This window comes from Passer montanus, unplaced genomic scaffold, assembly GCF_014805655.1.
Source record: "Passer montanus isolate IOZ18808 unplaced genomic scaffold, ASM1480565v1 scaffold27, whole genome shotgun sequence".
Classification (NCBI taxonomy): domain Eukaryota; kingdom Metazoa; phylum Chordata; class Aves; order Passeriformes; family Passeridae; genus Passer; species Passer montanus.
The window spans coordinates 1,912,555-1,932,047 of NW_024367372.1; the positions used below are offsets into that span (position 1 = coordinate 1,912,555).

Consider the following 19,493-nt stretch of genomic DNA (forward strand, 5'->3'; position numbering starts at 1 on the left):
ACTTTCTTGGGAAACGCTTTTACCTATTTGCTACCAGAAGGAAGACAGTGTTTTATTTCCACAGGCTGTGGGGACGGTGTTCTCTGGAAGAGCACAGAGCAGGGTACCAGAGAGTAATTTGAAATTGTATGGTATGTTCTTCATGCAAAATTTCTAAAATGAGCTTGCCTGCAGTGATATCAACCCTTGTTCTCCAACAAGTGATATAGGTAATCCCCTAATTTAATTTAATTTTAATTAATTAAAATGTAATTTAAAATTGGATCATAACTCAGGACATTTAATGCAATCAGAGACTCAGCAAAGAAGATGCTGATGAGATTTTGGTTGTAAATTCTCCTTTATTACATGGTCTGCTCAGAGAACATTGGAAATACCAGGTCAAGTGCTTCATCTGCAAAAACTATCCAAGACATTACCATTAGATGGGCATCCTGGGCCTTTTGCATTTACTGTTTTGAGGTTGAGAGAAAGTGGATGTGATGCCTCCTACAAAAGTTTCATCTATTCTCTACAGTCACTATAAGCTGAATCTTGAGCACTAAACAATCAGGGAGTTTAGGAGATCACTGACTTAAAAACTGAGGCTGCAGAAGGATCCAGGAGAAGCTCCCTGTGTTTATCCTCCTTTCCATCCTTAAAACATCAATGGCTAAGCTGAGGTTATTTTGGGTGTTTAACTAGACCTGGGATTGGGGAGGACTGTGCTGCTGGTGCTTCTAGGCAAGTACAGCCTGCAGCAGATTTTTGATTGTGGTGGTTCTGATGGTTGATGCTTTGACTCACAACTTCCCTGTTCCTCAGAGGTAAGTGTGAAGTTGTGGTAAATCTAGTTTCAGATCAAAGACACAGCAACCATGTGATGTAAAGCATTCAAACAATCACTTTTCTTTAAAAAAAAAAATGTTGCTCTGAAGGCTTTATTCTGGGTTCAGATATCACCTGGCTTTCCTGGATCAATAGGAAATCCAGCAGGAACACCAGGCTGTGTGCTTTGGCACTTGAGAGAAATGTTGTGTGCTCACATCGGATTCCTCACTAATGGACATGGCCTCGTTGTTCAGCATGCAGAACAATGACTCCATAAACAGGGGACTCCATAAAATTTTAGAGCTGAAAGTCCAAGAGCATCTGAAGCTGAGCGCACTGATGCACCTTGAAAAAGAGTCCAGGAAGATATAAGAGACAGAGTGCAGGAGCCACAGAAAGAGAAGTTTCAGTCCTGGTGGAGGAGATGCTGAGAAGGTGACAGGTTTCCTGCTAGCTAGCATGTGTTTTGTGAAGAAACTTCCCCAGTGTTCTCTCACTGGGAACAACACTGATTTGACCTGTCAGACATGTTACATTTCAGGCCTTGTCTGATCAAGATAGCTGAGAGTTCTAACACTTCAGCAGAGGTCCAAAATAAACATGGTGCAATGAGGAAAAATCCTTTCTGCTCGGTGCGGTTTATTGGGAATGTTCTTCCATTTGCTGCCTGACCCAAAGGTAAAGGCTGGCTTGTCTTCCAGAGCCAGACTCGTCCTCTGAGCCAAGTGAAGGATGTCAGGGACAAAACTTTGGCTGAAGTGAGACAGTTTTGGTTTTGAGATGCCAGTAAGCAGATCCATTCCAAAAAGGAGTTTTAGTTTGATTAGACTGATCATCCTGATGGGATGGTAATGTAGTATTAGCCAGGGAAAGGTTCTGGTTTTAGATATTCTTATTTTTACAAGTATCCAAGAAACTCTTCCCTCAACTAGTTATAAACGGTGTTGTAACAGAATCAGTCTGAAATGCACTAAAGACAGGCTTCCAGCATCAGATACAATACCAAAAGTTGCACTTTTGAGATGGTCTCCATGTAATTTCTCCCATATGGGCCCTAAAACCCCAGATGCTCTAAGAAGTGTTTAGGGCCCTGTAAGACACAAGGCCATCACTAATTAGCAAAGACCTCAAGCACGTGTTTAACTTTAAGCATGTGCTTTTCTTTCCCAGGAGTCCATAGAATTAAGGACTTTAAGTGAGGGGGTTTAGGGATATGCTTAAAGCTAAGCATGTGTTTAGTTGCTTTCTTGTGCTCTGGCTTTATTTGTTTTTACAGGAATAAGAGAAATGAAAGATCTTATTACAGATCAAACACAAATAAATGTCCAAGACACAGCAGGGAGGCTTTAGGTCTTGGTTTGGAGCCCAGTGAAGTCAATGGAAAAACACCCCAACACCTCAGCGGACTTTGGAGCAGAGTCCTCAGAGGATCGATGAAGAACCCACTGCAGAAACCTGTTGAATGCCTCATGTTTCCTTGCAAGGTTCCCTTATCTTGTATCCAGATGTTGCTAACAAGGGTTTTTATTAGCTGCTGAGAAGTACAAGGGCAGCAGTTTTTCAAGTCCTGAAATCATGCACATACAGATGAAATAGAAACAGTTTGTGCTGCAGTAGCAATTGTGGTCTGTGGAGCTGTGATTGTATTTCAAAAGTTCTCCAGTTCTTATTATAGAATCCTAGACTGGTTTGGGTTGGAAGGGACATTAAAGACCATCTTGTTCTACCCCCTGCCACGGAGAGGGACATTTTCCACTATCCCAGGTTGCCCAAAGCTCTGTCCAACCTGGCCTGGAACACTTCCAGGGATGGGGCAGCCACAGCTTCTCTGGGCCTCCCCACCCTCACAGGGAAGAATTTCTTACTAATCTCTAATCTGACCCTGCCTTCTGTCAGTTTAAAGCCATTCCCCTTGTCCTGTCACTTCATGCCCTTGTAAGAAAAACATGTCTTGGTCCCACTGATCTCAAAGTGTTTGCTCTGTCTTTCACGCAGTGCAGTGAGGCAAGTGTTGTCACACAGTTCCTAGGGAAAATGTTGCATCTTTGTGGAGGGAGAGGTTTACACAACAGGAAGAGCAGGTTCCTTTGAATAGCATTTCTCTTTGCTGCCTTTAGATCTCTGCAGTGTGCACAGCAACACCTGACTTACTCATTTGGATTCTCCTTTTAGGTGTGCAGGGAAATAGCCACTGCTTGGGAACAGTCTGATCTAGTTTTGAGGTTCATTTCAGGATGATGCTGGAGATGTCTCTGCTTGATCAGTTGAATTTCCACCCATACAGCTGAATTTTTGTCCTTTGGTTGAGGCTGGAGCTTTGCTTACTTCTTCAGAGACTGCCCTAACCAAGGTCAGCAGAACTGCCTGAGCCACCAGCCATCACCCAGCAGGGAAAATGATCATGTGCTGTCTTGCCAGGCTTGTTATGAAGGCAGGTATCATTAGAAGGTGTTCCTGCCTCCTCCTTCTCCTCCTCAGAAGTCATTTGGGTCACAGCAGCAGAGCCATGGGACAAGCTTTGTCCGAGCTGGGGAGCAGAGAGCCCACCTCGAGTCTCTGCAGAACAGGTAAGCAGTTAACCCTTGCTGAGCTGCTTTTATTACCTGTGTTTGCCAGGTCAGACTGACACTGCTGTGCAGGGATGTGCCACGGCCACATCAGAGCACCCAGCCAGAGTCTCAGCAGGGTGGTTTGGCTGCCAGCACGTGCTGATGTCACTGCACTGCCTGTTTTTGCCTGTCTCTGCCAGGTCAAAGTGACACTGATCCACCACCATGAGTTATGGTCACACCTTCATTTGGCTCTGTCACGCCAGGCCTTGCTGTCCCATCAACAAAAAGATTCTGGTGGCATCCACTGGGAGTAGCTCTGGGATTTGGTGTGCTGGGAAAGGGTCCTGCACCAACTGCTCACACAAGGGAGTTGTTCAGTTCAAAGTTTAATAGAGTAAAAGAGAATAAAGTGATATTTGCACTTTGGATGCCCACTGGGTGAGCCCCACAAAATCCCTTTGATGTTTTATTCATGTTTGCTATTTTGATCCTTAACTGAGATTTTGTTTTAAGAAAAACTGCCAATATGCACCAAATTCTAGTGCAAAAATGCAACATCAAAATGTTGGACCTGCTCTTTCTCCTCCTCCAAGGATCAGAGATTGCAGTGAAAAAGATTTCAAGCATTTTTTTCCAGTAGCACTAAAAAAGAGTGTGGCTTTTAAATATGCATTTCTGCTGAGTGCAGAGAGCGGTCCTTTTCTTTCCAGTCATTTCACAGAACTGGAAGACACAAATCAATAAGTGAATGTTCAATACTAGTAGTCTAATTATTATTTCTACTTTTCTCGTGGTTATAATGATAGGAAATAATTTTTATTTGTTCCCTGGAAGAATTATTTCTTCTACCTAGTCCCTGTCTTCAATTTTCATAGCCCTCTGAACAGAATCTGCAATCCTTAGTAGCATTAAAAAAAAACCAAACCACTCACTGGCTTGAAAGGAAAATGTGAACTTCTTCAACGAGGGCAAAAATACTTCTGTTGCTTAAACGTAGGTAATTAGACTGAGGACTTTCTCCAAAGTAAACCCTGACAATCTAACAATAATCTTTGGCTTTTGGACTGCATGGAGTTTCTCTTACATTGTTAAATGCATTCCATGTTTCAGTAAATGACACCAGGCTCACCAGCAGTGAGTGAGTGATTAGTTTATCATCCTCTTAGTGCAGCCATCTAGATCTTTAACTCTTTAAGCAGTGACATTTAAGTCTTGAGAACACCCAGGATCATGCCTGAGGCTTTAGACATTCTCAATTCAAGCCAGTCTTGGATATCTTGTGAAAATGAAGAGAAGAAAGTAGGTGCTTGCATTCTGATAACACTTTAAACAATTCAGGTCAGGTAAATTGCAAATAAACACCTTTTTTTTCACCTTTTTTTAAATTGTAATTTTTATTTCTTTTATTTAGAGGATGTCAATTCCTCTCTCCTGGGACCACTTAGGTCGTTAGGTGCCTGAGCAGCATAAAATTACAGGGAGAAAATCTTAACAGCATACAAAGAGACTGAAAGGTGACAAATCTACATTTTCTAAGATCCAGGGATGTGGGGTAGGTTTTTTTTTGGTTTTTTTTTTTGGCTGGATTTACAATTCATCTCTCATAGGGCAGTAGAATGAACAGTTTTACAAAAGATTTTATTATAACAAAAAAAATTATGTGAGCTACAACATACTTGTTGTAGCTCACATAAGTGAGCTGAAATTCTCTTGTGCTGAAATCTTGCTCTAGCAGGGATGTGTAAGCACATAAAGCTTGGTAGCAACAAAAACCTTTGGAGAATGAGAGGCTTCTACTTTGGAAAAGAAAGGTGCAGGAGGATTTTCAGACAGAAGGGAAAGACTTTGACCTGTGGGCTGCTGCTCAGCATCGTGGATCTCCATCTATCATCTGATCCTGCTCAGTAACGCGAGCCAGATCACTGTGTGTGCCCTCTGCCACGGGAGACATGGAGCTGCTCACCCCACTGACACAGAGTGCTCTGGGAGCTCTGTTGCTGGGAAGAGTTTGAAATGTATGAACAGAGCATTCATGTGCCTCAAGCAACAGAACAGAGCCCAGCCTTTCATTAGTTTTTGTTTTAAAAATGCCTTTTGTACACTGATGTGTTTTTAGGTTTCTTTTTGGGTTTGAGAATTTTGGTTTTTTTCAGACTGGACTTTGAGTTTTGCTGATTTGGGTGAAAGAAGTTTTTGCCCAGCAGGGCAAGGGTGATCCTGTGTAGAAAGGGAAGGGATGATGCTGGGTGAGGTAAATTCCCTGCATTCTGGAAAGGGTTGAGAGTGGATTGGAAGTTATTCTGAGACACTGGAGCAGTGCACTTCTGCAAGCATAGGTACTGTGCTTGGTCTCCAAAGTTCTGGTAACTCTTGCTCAGCCCCCAGGTTGTAGCCATTCTCAACCCCATAGATTTATTCAGGAATCTGCTTCCAGTCCCTCTCCTCCATCAGAAAACACGATGGAAGTGATCCAGTTGTGCCATCCATGTCAAGGCACCTCCTGTGGTGGGCTCATCCTGGGCTCCTGGTGCTTTATCAGTTGGAGAAGAAGAAATGGTGTCTGTTCTGGGGGCAGCCAGTTGTCCCAGGAGAGGGAAACAAATCACACAACAGATTTGCAAACTCTCCTTGTGGCACCACTCTGAGAGAGATTCTGTCAATCCCACCTTGCTGTTTTGTGCTTTGGGTCTATGGATTGTCTCCACTATTCCTCACTCAAGTTCAATACTCATGGACTCTGAATCCTCTTTGACCATCTCATTTTATCCTCTGCTCTTCAAACATCTGTCTTAATCCACTTCATTTTTATTCTGCAATCCCTGAAGCCCCAACACCACTCAGCTTCTCCTCAGCCTGGGCTGGGGGGACAGGCATCAGCATTCCTGCCCCACTTTGTACCTATGAGCTATGTAGGGAAACTGATGAGAGATAAAGTGATTTGCTGAGGCCTCTGGAGACAGGCCAGGTGACTTTTTGGCAGCCATGGAGTAACCTCAGTGTTGGGTCTTTGAGAGGAACATTTGTGAGCTGATGCCAGTTTTACAAATGACGTTCCACATTTGCTTTTTGCAATATTTCTTCGAACTGGGGTGTGGTGCTGCACACAATACCTGGTTCTGAGGTTTGCTGCTCTATCAGGTATGTGTACAGAGGGTGGGAAAAGGCAGCAGAGTCAGCAGGACAGAGGTGGAACAAGCAGGAATGCAGGGTGAAACCAGGGGAACAAACAGGTCCTCAGGGAAACTGTTCTAACTTAGTTCTGCTTTCCCTGACTCAAAGAGGAACTCCAGTGTGCCCAGAGGGCTGGTACAGGGAGATACCAGCCTTATGCTAACTCCAGATCCTGCACAAGTAGAAACTGCTGGTCCAGAACCTCCATCCTGAGACTTACATTAAAAAATCTACTTTTAAGCCTATTTCTCTTCATGTCTGGGGGATGCTGTGCTCCTGGCAGGTGCATCATTCTGGGCTGTCACTGTAGACCAGTGCAGGCCTGTCATAACACCTTGGTGCCTCTGGCTCCAGTCCTATTTTCTAGAATTGCACTTGGCCTTGCCTTGGCCCTTTGCCCAGACTGAATTTGCCTTCTTGGTTTTCACTTCTTTCCCATATCGGTTTTCTCTCCTGTTCTGTCTTCCTGCTGATCCTCTGGGCTCTGGCTCTGTAAACCCTCAGCCCAGGTGGGCCTCTGTGGAGATGAGTACCCCCTCACTTCCAAGGTCCTTCATATGCAAGAAAGAGCTACAAGATGTCTCCAGACTCATTCCTATTTTGCCATTTCCCTTTTTCCTTCTTCAAACTGACTTTTAGATATTCCATTTCTAAAAGTCCCTCTTCTCTTTTTATTTTTTTTTTAGCCAGTTCCTTGGTTTTATCCCTCTGTCAGCTATTTGGTGGCTGGTATTTTAGGAAATAGAAAGGCTGGTTTGCCTGTGGGATGGGACACGCACGGAACGCACGTACGACGCTGGTTTGCCCACATCGTTTGGATAAGGTATCAGAGAGGACAGACTGTCTTTGCATTGAAACCTGCAGGTCAAGAAATTGGCCTCCCTTCAGTTCACAGCCCTTGTGGCTGCCAGCCAGTAATGTAAAGCCCTGATGAATATTTCTGGAAAAAGCTGAAAACCCACTTCTGACTACAATGTGTTTAATCTCTCATTTCCAGGCATAGTCAGTTTTGCTTCTTCTTCCCTTCTTCCTCCTATTCTTCTCCTCCTTCTTCTTTTTCTTCTCATCCTTCTTCTTCTTCCTCCTCTTCTTCTGCCATGGGTGACAGGTGAATCACCAGGTGTCTCTCCAGTGTTGGACAGGGCAGCACCACTTTTGTTTCACGTGCTGTAAATCAGAGATCATACAGAGTCTCCATGTCCTGTTATTCCTCCAGTATTTTCCCAGGGCTTGTAGTCCCACTGAAAGGATTTGAAAGACTTTTGTTTGTTGGGTTGAAATTCTAGGACCTGTTCAGAAGTAATATTTATTTGTTTATTTATTTCTGACAATGGTACAAACTGCTCCTGTTTTTCCAGAAAGGAGGCTCTGACCTGCTTTTGATTCTAATTGCCTCCTTTCCCCACTTTTTCTAATTACTCTGTTTAATATACTCTTAACCGCTTGGATAAAGTAGGTTCCTGATGATTCAATCACTGCCACAGAAGTACAAAGCTGAACCTAGACCTTCTGAAGTCCAAATCAGGTCCTTCATCACTAGGACAACCTTCCTTTAGGCATCCCAGTACTTGCAGCTCTGCACCAAATCTATGGCCTTGGAAATTCCCAGGTTGCTAAAGGCATCCTTTGGGCTGCTGAGTCAGTGTCTGTACATGATGGAAGCAGGAAAGAGGAAAATAGATACTTGGTTATGCAGAACAGAGCCAAAAATGAAATCAGGTTTCACTGCTGTTGACACAAACTGTGCCCCCACTCAAGTATTTTTTGGTCGTGGCTGTTTGGGAGAGAAAGTGGGCTTTGATTCTGCTTACAAATGGTCTTTTTGCTGCCCCACCAAGAAGCAGAGCAGGTAACAGTAAGTAAGAATGTCCCTAATTGAAAATAAACCCATCTAACACGTCACTCACAGGGGCCGTGGGCCCAGGCCGGGGGGCGACCTCACCTTACCTTGCTTGATCAATAACAGAACAGAGAGCCTTGCCATGCTAGGCTGGAGTAGGTCCTGCTGAAATGTTTGTCAGGAAGGACTGCAGCTGTGTCAGGTTTAGGTTGGATATCAGGGAAAGGTTCTTCACTCAGAGGGTGCTGGCACTGCCCAGGCTCCCAAGGGAATGGGCACAGCCCCGAGGTTGTCAGAGCTCCAGGAGGGTTTGACAATGCTCTCAGGCACAGGGTGGGATTGTTGGGGTGTCTGTGCAGGGCCAGGAGTTGGACTCTGATCCTTGTGAGTCCCTTCCAACTCAGGATATTCTCTGACAGAATGAGCAGGAGCCCTTCCACCAGAAACCATCTTTTCAGTGTCACGTGTCTGTGGGAGCTCGTGCTCTGCTCACACACACCCTGTGTAAGTTTATTCAGTGAGCACTTTCTAAGAATGATGATTAATTGTGAGTATGAACCTTGTCACCAGGCAACTGGTACAAACGAGCCCCACCAGTTTGTTATTGTTGGAGATGGAGGCCACAGGGCATACCCATGTTTCCCAAGAAGGGCTCCTGGGCAGGATCGTCCCTCTCTGCTTTCAGGTGAGGATGTTCACATTAATGAACTCAAAATTCATTCATGTGCTGACATTTCCAGAACTTGCTATAGCACTTACCAGTAAAGTCCTTTGCTATTGCTAAAAATCCAATAGAGCTCATGTGAATTATTTCTGCAGCAGTTATCCTGCTCTGCTTATTTACACCTTGTAGTAGTGATTGAGATCATTAAAGCTTCTGCTGGCAGCAGATCTCAAGCTGCAATTGAAGGACAAAGACAAATGTCGGCACCCGGAGGTGCTACGTGGTTGTGTGGAATTGCAGATTATGGCAGCAAGGGACAGTGAAATATCAGTAACAGCAGAACTCAGACAAAGCCATATCTCAGAGCTAGAGACACATGGAGTGGTTTGTAAGGTCAGGGAGCTGCCAGCCTGTGCTTCTCTCCAAAAGCCTTCATCAGATCCAAAAGGAATCTGCTTATCTCAAGTAGCCACGTGGTTGGACAGTGCTCATTAGGGGAATGATGGTCTTTGTCCATACCAGCCACAACTGCAGAGCAGGAGGAATGAGTTCTTCATCTTCTGGAGGTCCTCCTTGCTTCTCAGGGATGAGGCTTTGATGGAGTGGGGAGCAACAAAGTGCAGAAGCAAATGTGGGCTAAAGACAGCTATTCTTTCCAAAAGTTGGATGAGATCAGTGCATGTTCTTCTTGTCACATCCCTTGAGGAAATCCATTGATGTGGAGATGATTTTACAACAGATGTGTTTCTAACACAGCTCAGGGGAATTTTAACAACAGGCCATTAAAATGGCTCTCCCTTTATTTTATGAGTTGTGTTGCTGAAGCACTTCCCTAATCATGGAATCATAGAAACATTAAGGTTGGAAAAAACCTCCAAGGTCGTTGGGTCCAACCTTTGGCCATTCACCATCTTCCCAAGCAGACCAGAGCACTGAGCTGTTTTCTGAACACCTCCAGGGATGCTGATTTCATTCCCCCTTCTGGGCAGCCCATTCCAATGCCTAACCACACTTTCTGTGAAGAAATTCTTCCTGCTGTCCAGCCCAAAGGACCCAGATCTCTGGCTTTTGAGGCCCAGCATCTCTAAATGAACAATATTTAGCAGCAGAGACCTCACACTCTCACGGCAGAAGGCAGAGAGTATGAAAAGCAAGGGGTAACTTTTCCAGCCTTGCTCACTCTTGGGCATCTCTGAAAAGTGACAAAGGGAATGAGTCAAGTAACAGCAACTTAAGATTCACCCTGCGTGGGACAGCCAACCTTTTAATAGCATTCTCAAAACAATAAAAATCATCCTTCAAGACTTAAAAATAGAAGAGAGCAGACAATCCTACTGTTTCGACTGCCTTGTGTCTGATTACCGAAGACTGCCTTTTTAGAACTGCATTATTTTAATGTTCCCACACAATGTTTTTGTAGGGATTTGTAAAAAAAAAAAACAAAACCAAAAAACCAAAAACCTGTTTGAAATAAAAGAGCAGTGCTGAACCTGATTCTCCTCTTAGCTCAGGAGTGGTTCTAGACGTGGTCCTGACACCTCAGCAGAGACTTTTTAATGTAAAGCAGAAATAAAGTCCAAGTTGGGCCCAGTTCTGTGTTTTAGGAGAAGTATGAATTTATTTATTCAGGAGGAGGTAGAATATTCTGGTAGAACAGGCCAGCTCTGAAGCACTCAGAGAAATCATGAAAATCTCAGAGTGGTTGTAAAAAATGTTCCTTTCGTCGTTCAAGCAGCTGCACTTGTTTTTACCGGTCAGCTCTTTAGTGAAGAGCTACTTTGGAAAACGTAATCCCTTAGTGTTGTTTGCTCAGTTCCCTTTGTTTTAATTGACAAGCTTAGGCAGTTGAAAGGGAAGGGTAGGAAGGAATTGATCTTAGCACACTTATGGGCATCTCCTCCTGTAGCTCATGTCATTAAAATGTCTCTTACATAGGCATTTATTTATTTATTTATGGTTTAAGCTTGTTTCTGTTCAAGCACAAATCTGGTGAGGCAAGTTATTTTTGTTGTTGTTGTTGTTGCTTTTTTCTTTTTTTTTTTCCCCCTTTCTTTTTTGTTTTTCCCAAGGCGGGTTGTTTGCAGACTTTAGAGCCCAAAAAGGTGCAGCTGCTCTAAAAATAACACAGGATCCAAGAACTGGTTTGGGAAGGTCTGAGTCCAGAGGCATCTCCTGAAATGCTGCCATTAGAGGAGAAGTTTCCCTTGTAAACAGAGCTGGCCTAATTTCTAGAGGTGCTGAACATCGACCTGCAGTGCTTGCTGGTAGGTCCTGAGCACACAAAACCTGGAAATGGGTCAGACGTGAGTGGCTGGGATTTTATCACAAACGTGTCTGGGCAAACCCACAATTATCGGGTTGAAACAAAACTGAGCAAATAATTGCCCCTCAGCTGCTGACCCCTGCGAGCAGAGCTGGCCTCTGGGGTTCCAGGACACCTGCCAGCTCCTGGGCTGCTCACTGCCACCAGCAGTCACAGCCAAGGTCTGCACGTGATGGATCACCCCTTGGTCTGGCCAGCCTTCGCAGGTGACGTCCCCAGCGCCCCGGTGCTTTGCTTCCAGAGGAGACCAATGGTTTTGCCACCCAGGTGCAGAGACTCCCATAAGGTTTTTCACAGAAGACAGAGAGGAAAAAACCTGGCAGCAGATCCCTTAGACTGGGAATAGGTCACAGGCAAGACCACCATGGATCCCCCATCACCCACGTGAGGTGTGATCAGGGGAGCTAAGCCTTGCGTTGAGTGCAGACACAACATTCTCTGGTTTTGATGTGCTGGATCTTTAATGTTGCATCCACCGCTGAATTAAGCAGTGTTTGCTTTTCAAACCTTCCACATTTGTATTTTTAGCTCCGTTTTGGCATCGCTTTTTTGGTTGGAATATATAACACACTGGGTTGTTTAGTGTGCCTGGCCCGAGTTCAGCCGATGTGTAACTCCACGGGCTGGAGCAGAAGCTCCGTTCAAGGTGAATTACGCTCTATGGGGCCAAGGAAATACAGCTTCTGTAGAAAGGCAGCCCAGCTCCTTCAGTAAACGCTACACTATTTCCATCCATGGTTATTCCTTTGTGGTTTGGGTTATGTATTTACATTTTACGGAATAAATACTACAGCTTTCCCCATGACTAACACTTCTTAGTAACCAGGGAGCTACTCAAATACGCTCTTGCCTCCTACGAGACCCCAAACCACACTGCTCTGCCCTGGCTCTCTGGCCCCAGCTGGCCACCTCCTCGCACAGGGGCACGGTTAACCAGTGTTACATAAGCAATTTTTGGGATCTCAGCTTAGCAGGATGGCTTAGGAGAGCGGGCGCTGGATGCCATGAGACGGAATTCCTCTGGGACAAACATTTCCAGCGCGGCCACTCTCTGATCCTTACAAAACCCAAGTGAGGTCTTCAGACAAAGAGAGGAACGTACCCCACAAAGAGGGAGCTGGTTGCTTTTCCCAGTCCAGAGGTGTGCTTTAGGAACAGCACTATACAGGCCCTCATGTAAACTTTGTTTATAGACTGGAGTATTTTCAATGAAAATGTTATTTAACTTAAAAAAAGTTGCACAGCAGCTACTCCCAAAATTGTTTTTCCTTGTTAAGAATAACACACAGTGTGATACATTTGAAATGGTGATAGCAATATTTCACAAATTTTGATGGATTCATAGTCCAAATACCTTGCTAACAGATGTTTCTTTTAAACTCGGAGTGGTATAGGAATAACTCAGAGATATTACAGTGTCAGCACTGCCTTTTATCTGTGCGTGTCCTTTCGGTGACATCCCCGGGCTTTTCTAATGCATGGGTCAGGTCTGAGCTAAAAAAAAAAAGTGAAATATGAAAAGAAGGCATCTGTGATGGTGTGTGAGCTCTGGGGCAGTGCTGGGAGGACACCAAGGCACTGGTGTGGGTTTTGCTGCACTCAGGCACAGCAGCCCCGTGGTTTGTGGCCACAGTCATCATTTCTGAGCTGGTTTTTGGTTGTGGTTAATTGATGAGCTTAGGAGTTCCCATGGCCACTCCATGACCACATCTTTTGGTCTCATAAATTAGCTGTGTTCTCACTGTGGGTGATGGTTTGCCCAACACAAAGGGATACCCCAGCAGGGCAAAGGGACAGATTTTAATGCCCTGGTGGAGCTGGCTTGATTTGCCATGGGGTTGCTCAGTCCACTCTGTGTGTCCAAAGGATGGTGCATCTGTCACACTTCCTTCAGAGGGTCTTTCCCCAGAGCTGCCTTCTCCACACTGTGTTCATACATCACCCCCAGTAGGTCAGAGAATCACAGAATATCCTGAGCTGGAAGGGATCCACAAGGATCACCGAATCCAAATCCTGACCCTGCACAGGACAGCCCCAAGAATACCACCCTGTGCCTGAATGTGTTGAGTCCAATTAATGTGTGCTAATGGTAAACCAGTTTGCCCCAAATCCCCTCCTGGGAGCAGGCTCAAGCCTTGGGAAGTCTGGTTCTTATCCTCAGCCCAAAGCTGGCCCAGAGCAATTCTGGGGTTGAACTGCGGGGCAGGGAGCATCCTTCCTCCCGGAGATCCCTGTCCGTAGCTCTCTGTGGCCGTGCACAGCCCGGGCGGGCTGGGAAGGCGCCTGCTGCACACCTCGGTGGGGTCCGGAACCCCGCCTGGAGGGAAGGGGGAAAGGGCTATTCAGGCAGCCAGGGAGAAGGATGAGAAAAGCTGGAGGAGGAGAGGGAGTCCAGGGCAGGCACTGGGGATAACCCCCGGTGTGGCTACGAGCTGCCAACCCCCGGGAGGGGACCGTCGGGGCTGGCGGGTGGTGGGAGCACAGGAGAAACCCGCGCAGCTTCTGGTTGCCAAGCTCTCCCTCCCTTCTCGTCGGGGGACAGCCGACCAGAGTCTCCCGAGTTTCCCGTCCCGAATGTCCCTCCCCAGCCCGCTCCCCGCCGTGCCCCGACCTCCCCGGGGACCCCGCCCCGGCCGTGCGGGGCCAGGGCAGGGCGGGGCGGGAGGGTCCCCGGGGATGCACCTGAGCGGCGCGGGGATCGCGGGGGCGCCGCGCCCGCCCCGCACGTGACTGCGGGGCCGGCAGAAAACCGGGGCCGGCGGCGGCGGCGGCCGCACTGCGCCGGGCGGCGATCGCGGGAGGCGCTCGGCAGCCGCTGCCCCGGGGCTTTCGGCGCGCTGGGTCCGGGCTGGCTCTCCAGAATCATGGACTGTGCTGATATGCCTTGCTTGCTGTCAGTGAGTACAGCCCTCTTCTTCTCCGCCTCGCTCCTCGCTTTTTGTTTTCATCGCAAGGCTTTATTTTTTTCTTTTTTAATTTTTAAAAATTTTTTTGGGTTTTTTCCTAAAGAAAAACTTTTTGTTGTTCTCATCCCGGTGTCCCCTCCCGGGGTCCGGCGGCTGCCGAGTGGGCAGAGCCGCGCGCCCCGTCCTTCCCCGCCGGGCTCCGCCGCCGCCGGTCCCGCTCCCGTCCCGTCCCGTCCCGGCGGGGCAGCGGGGCCGGGATGCGCCGGGAACCCGCCTGCCCGAGGGGGCTGCGGGGCTGCGGACAGCCCGGCCACGGCGGCCCGTCCCTGCCCGCCGGGGCGCGCCGGCTGCCGCTCGAATGGGGGCTGCTCGCCGTGTCCTTTTGCCATTTATTATTACTATTATTACTGCTATTATTATTATTTTTAAGTTTATTCGGAAGAGGAGGGGGGTTTCGCTTCTCATCCTGACTTTCCTTCTTGTTTGTTATCGTATTTTTTACACCCCAGAGACACCATGATTCCTGGTAACCGAATGCTGATGGTCATCCTACTATGCCAAGTCCTTCTAGGAGGTACTAACCATGCTAGCCTAATCCCTGAGACCGGCAGGAAGAAAGTGGCAGAGCTTCAGGGACAAGCCGGATCCGGACGCCGCTCTGCCCAAAGCCATGAACTCTTGCGGGGTTTCGAAACAACTCTGCTGCAGATGTTTGGGCTCCGAAGGCGGCCTCAGCCCAGCAAGTCAGCCGTCATTCCTAGTTACATGCTGGATCTCTATCGACTCCAGTCCGGAGAAGAGGAGGAAAGCCTCCAGGAAATTAGCCTGCAGTACCCTGAGCGATCGACCAGCCGGGCAAACACCGTGAGGAGTTTCCACCATGAAGGTCAGTGATGGGAGACGGTAAATTCCCAGCCCCGGTAGCGATCGGGATTTCCTTGCGTTTGGAAGCTCACAAATGCCTTTAGAAGCAGGACGTGCCCGGCCCTAAATTTATGGGAGGAAAACCACCCCCCACCCCAGCCTGCCGTGTGTGGGTGACAGGCGTGCTGCTCGCTGTTTTTTCCAGCATCCTGTGCTTAACCCGAGCTTGACCATATTTTGAAGTGCTTTTGCTTCTGTTGACAACAGCGAGTTTCCTTCGCTGCCTCTGCCTCGGGGTCACTGCCTGGGCTCGCGTGGATTTAATGGCTCTGGATCGGATGCGGGAGTAAAGCGAGGGCGGGATCTCGCCCCTGGAGTGTTTCTTTTGAACTATCAAAGCAATTGCTGCCTGCTTTTACTCTTAAGAAAAAAAAAAAGAAAAAAGAAAAAAAATCCCCCCAAACCCCGACTCGAATTTAATACTTACAGCTGTGTGTTTATAAGGTTTATTCAATAGACCCTTGTAATCTGATCCAAATGTTTCCTAGCGGATGTTTCTTTTCCAAAGTAAATCTGAATTATTAATCCAGCCGCATCATTACTGCGTTGGAATTTGCCTCTCTTTCTCCCCCTGCCCCCCGTAACAAGGCACCTCTGTGCTCCGTGGCGCCGCATCTCGCCGGGGAGATGATTTTGGAGAGACCGGGGGAGGAAAAGCTGAAGGGAAAAAGCCTCCCTGAACGGGGGAGGCGAGATGGGAAGGGGTGGAGTGCTGGCGGCGCGGGTGAGCCAGCGGTGCCGGGGCAGGAGCCGCTCCCGGTGCGGCCGGCAGGGATGCGTGGGGGAGCGGAGAGGAGCCGAGGCTGCCGGGCAGGTGAAGCGTGGGTGCGAGCCGTGGCTGTGCCGGGGCCGTGTGCCCCGAGGCTGACGTGCTCTTGTTTGCTTGTCTTACCTCTTCCCCCCCTCCCTGCTCTCCCGCAGAGCACCTGGAGAGCGTCCCGGGTCCCAGCGAGGCGCCCCGGATCCGCTTCGTCTTCAACCTCAGCAGCGTGCCGGAAAACGAGGTGATCTCCTCGGCGGAGCTGCGGCTGTACCGGGAGCAGGTGGAGGAGCCGAGCGCGGCGTGGGAGAGGGGCTTCCACCGGATAAACATTTACGAAGTGATGAAGCCGCTGTCGGAGCGCGCCCAGGCCATTACGCGCCTGCTGGACACGCGGCTGGTGCACCACAACGTGACGCGCTGGGAGAGCTTTGATGTGAGCCCGGCCGTGATCCGGTGGACCAAGGACAAGCAGCCGAACCACGGGCTGGTGATCGAGGTCACCCACCTCCACCACGCACAGACTCATCAGGGCAAACACGTCAGGATTAGCCGATCTTTACCTCAAGGGCGTGGGGACTGGGCGCAGCTCAGGCCGCTCCTGGTCACTTTTGGGCACGACGGGCGAGGCCACGCTCTGACCCGCAGAGCCCGCCGGAGCCCCAAGCACCAGCGTTCCCGCAAGAACAAAAAAAACTGCCGCCGCCATGCCCTCTATGTGGATTTCAGCGACGTGGGCTGGAACGACTGGATCGTGGCACCGCCGGGCTACCAGGCGTTTTACTGCCACGGGGACTGCCCCTTCCCCCTGGCCGACCACCTCAACTCCACAAACCACGCCATCGTGCAGACGCTGGTGAACTCCGTGAACTCCAGCATTCCCAAGGCCTGCTGCGTGCCCACGGAGCTCAGCGCCATCTCCATGCTCTACCTGGATGAGTATGACAAGGTGGTCCTGAAAAACTACCAGGAGATGGTGGTGGAGGGGTGCGGGTGCCGCTGATCCCTTCCCCGCCGCCCTCTCCTCCCCTTCTCTCTCCCTCCCGTCCCACCCCAGAACTGCTTGCTATAGCTGGACTCTTCTCTAAACTAAACGTTCACCTTGACCTTATTTATGACTTTATGTGCAAATGTTTTTGACAATAATGATCATATATTTTGACAAAATATATTTATAACTACATATTAAAAGAAAAAAATAAAATGAGTCATTATTTTAAAGGTAAATGCATTTTGTGTCTCGCCTCTCAGGGTGCTGCTGAGGCTGTGCTGGCTGGGAGTGCAGCCGGGAGTTTGTTTTGTCTCCTTATCTTCTTACCCCCTTCTCCTTCTCCACTCCTTCCCCCACCACCCTCTTTTCACTTGAAGGCTTTGCAAATTTTAGTTTTTCTATTTCTCGCCGAGGTACCGCGGATCTCCTGGTGCTGGGGCTGTGCCACGTGGGAGATGAGGGTCCCTGGAGATTTAAGAGCCGCTGGGAATAGAGCCGACCTTGCTAACCTGGCCCAAGCCTTTCCAAAGCAACCCACCAAAAATGCATTTGAAAAGAAGGTGAAGGTTTACCTGAGGGCTTTATGCTAAACCTGCTGGGTTTTATACCCTTTCTCTGACTTCAGGATTCCCCAGGTTTTAAAACTATTAACATTTCCCCCCCTTCCTCCCCTCCCCACTGGAGATTGGGAAGCTTCAAAGGTTTCCACAGGTCCTTTGAAGATCAAATCACTCCATTACAATGCCAAAAAAAAAAGAAGAAAAAAAAAAAGATATCTGGAGCAGTTAAATATGTGTTGGCTAATAGCTACCTGTGCTGTGTCCTTTCTAAATTGCTTCCAAGCAGGAAGGTGATTGGAGCCGAGCAGGTACAGTTGGAGGTGTCCAGGGCCTTGAAAACCCTGCCTCAAATGCATTGGAGGGGCTGTGTTTGGCTTGGAAAATAGGGAGCTGAAATAGGGAGCTGTGCCTGGGGTGGGTGGTGTGGGAATGGGGAAGGGACAGCAGGGTGAAGGGTGCACTATGCTTTCTTTTCCTTCCTTTTTTATTTTTTCTTCTTTTCCTTTAATGATTGAAGCTTTCCAACCCTCCGAGAGGGCAGCTTAGTTGAAACCAATAAAAACTGGAGCGGAAAGCTTGCCAAAAGCTTTGGCTCCCTGAAGAGTGCAGGTGGAGAGAGGAGATGGGAGCCGCGGGGGGGAGGAGAGCGTGGCCCTGTGGTTCTCTTGGAAAGAAAAATTCCCCAGCCCTCGACCTCCTCTGTGCCACGGAGGCTTTCCCAGCCCTCCATCCCAGCGGTGTTCAGGGGTCCCATCTGCTGCCGGGGATCCCTCGGGACTCTCCGGGTGCTGGGGGGTCCTCCCAGGCTCCCAGCACCCCACGGAGGAGCGATGGGTGTTGGGTCTCCGGGGCCCCCTCGGCCCCGAGCTGACACTCTCATTCCTGCCTTTAGAAGGGAAATGTGTGGCCTGGGGCATCGGCGACCTGCTGCCTCCCCTTTGATGCCTGCATATCAGACATAGCCATGCCAAAGAAAGAATTTCATTTTGAAGTGGCATCAGCTAAAGGCGAGCGCCTTTCAGCTGCCTGACAGGGCAATTACACACATCTCCCTCGATAACCCCGGCTGCTGCGGGGTCGGGTGGGAAAAGGGGTCTCCGGGCCCCCAGGCAGCCCTGGATGAGGGGCAGCCACTGTGGGAGGGTACATTGGAAAAAAAAATAAAAATTAAAATCACTGTGACTTTACTAGAAAGAAAGAGGCTTCTCCCAGGTTGGCTTCCCTGTTGGTCGGTGCATCCCGGGCTGTCCCGGAGGCTGGGAGGGTGTTGTGGAGCTGAGCAGCATCTGCACAAATGCCTCTTGGATTTAGGTCATTCTGCTGGAGGAGCCTCCTGCTTTGCTGCGTTCCTGCTGCTTTATGGAGCTGTTTATTTTGGTGCTTCTTTTTGCATTGCGTTTCAATGATGAAATCAAAGCTTTGACCCTGTGGAGGCACAGGCACTTGCTTTTCTCTAGGTGCTCTTGTCCTGAGGCCTTTGGGAGATTTTCCTTTGCCTGGGCTGCTGAGATCCTACATGGGGTGTTCTGCTCAGAAAGTGTAGGAAAAAAAGTTAACTGTTTAAAAAAAAAGTATTTTAATTATGTGAAATTTATAGGAGTCTAAAGTGTGTTTATAAACCTGCTGCCAGTAAATGTGATCTCAGGGACAAAATACTCATGGATGCATTAAGGAATTTATTCATCACTGCTGAACTGCATTTTGCACAGAACACGGGCTGAGGGTTCCCCTCCTTGTGTGTGTCCTTGTCACACAAGGGTGGCAAACTGCTGCACAGCCTTGTGTGATTGGAGAAGCGCTTAGTGAAATGCTCAAAATGCTAAATTATTTAAAAATAGGAAAACGCACCAAAACTGAAGTGAAGCCCAAATTAGTCCTTTTCTAGTTTCCATCTGACAGCCAGTGGTGTTTTTTTCCCCTCCCACTTCAATTTGTGCTGTGTTTCAATGGTGTTGACCTGACTTCCCTTCACCATCCCATTTTTTCCCCTCC

General features: G+C 48.2%; 1 protein-coding gene across 1 annotated transcript; it reads left to right on the top strand.

The window, feature by feature from the left end:
- Nucleotides 1-14,108: 14,108 nt before the first annotated feature.
- On the top strand, nucleotides 14,109-17,143 carry BMP4 (bone morphogenetic protein 4). Its single transcript, XM_039712851.1, has 3 exons — nucleotides 14,109-14,257; nucleotides 14,776-15,152; nucleotides 16,112-17,143. Exons 2-3 carry the CDS (start codon nucleotides 14,783-14,785, stop codon nucleotides 16,951-16,953), a joined length of 1,212 nt encoding a protein of 403 aa, XP_039568785.1. The 5' UTR covers nucleotides 14,109-14,257; nucleotides 14,776-14,782; the 3' UTR covers nucleotides 16,954-17,143.
- Nucleotides 17,144-19,493: the final 2,350 nt, after the last annotated feature.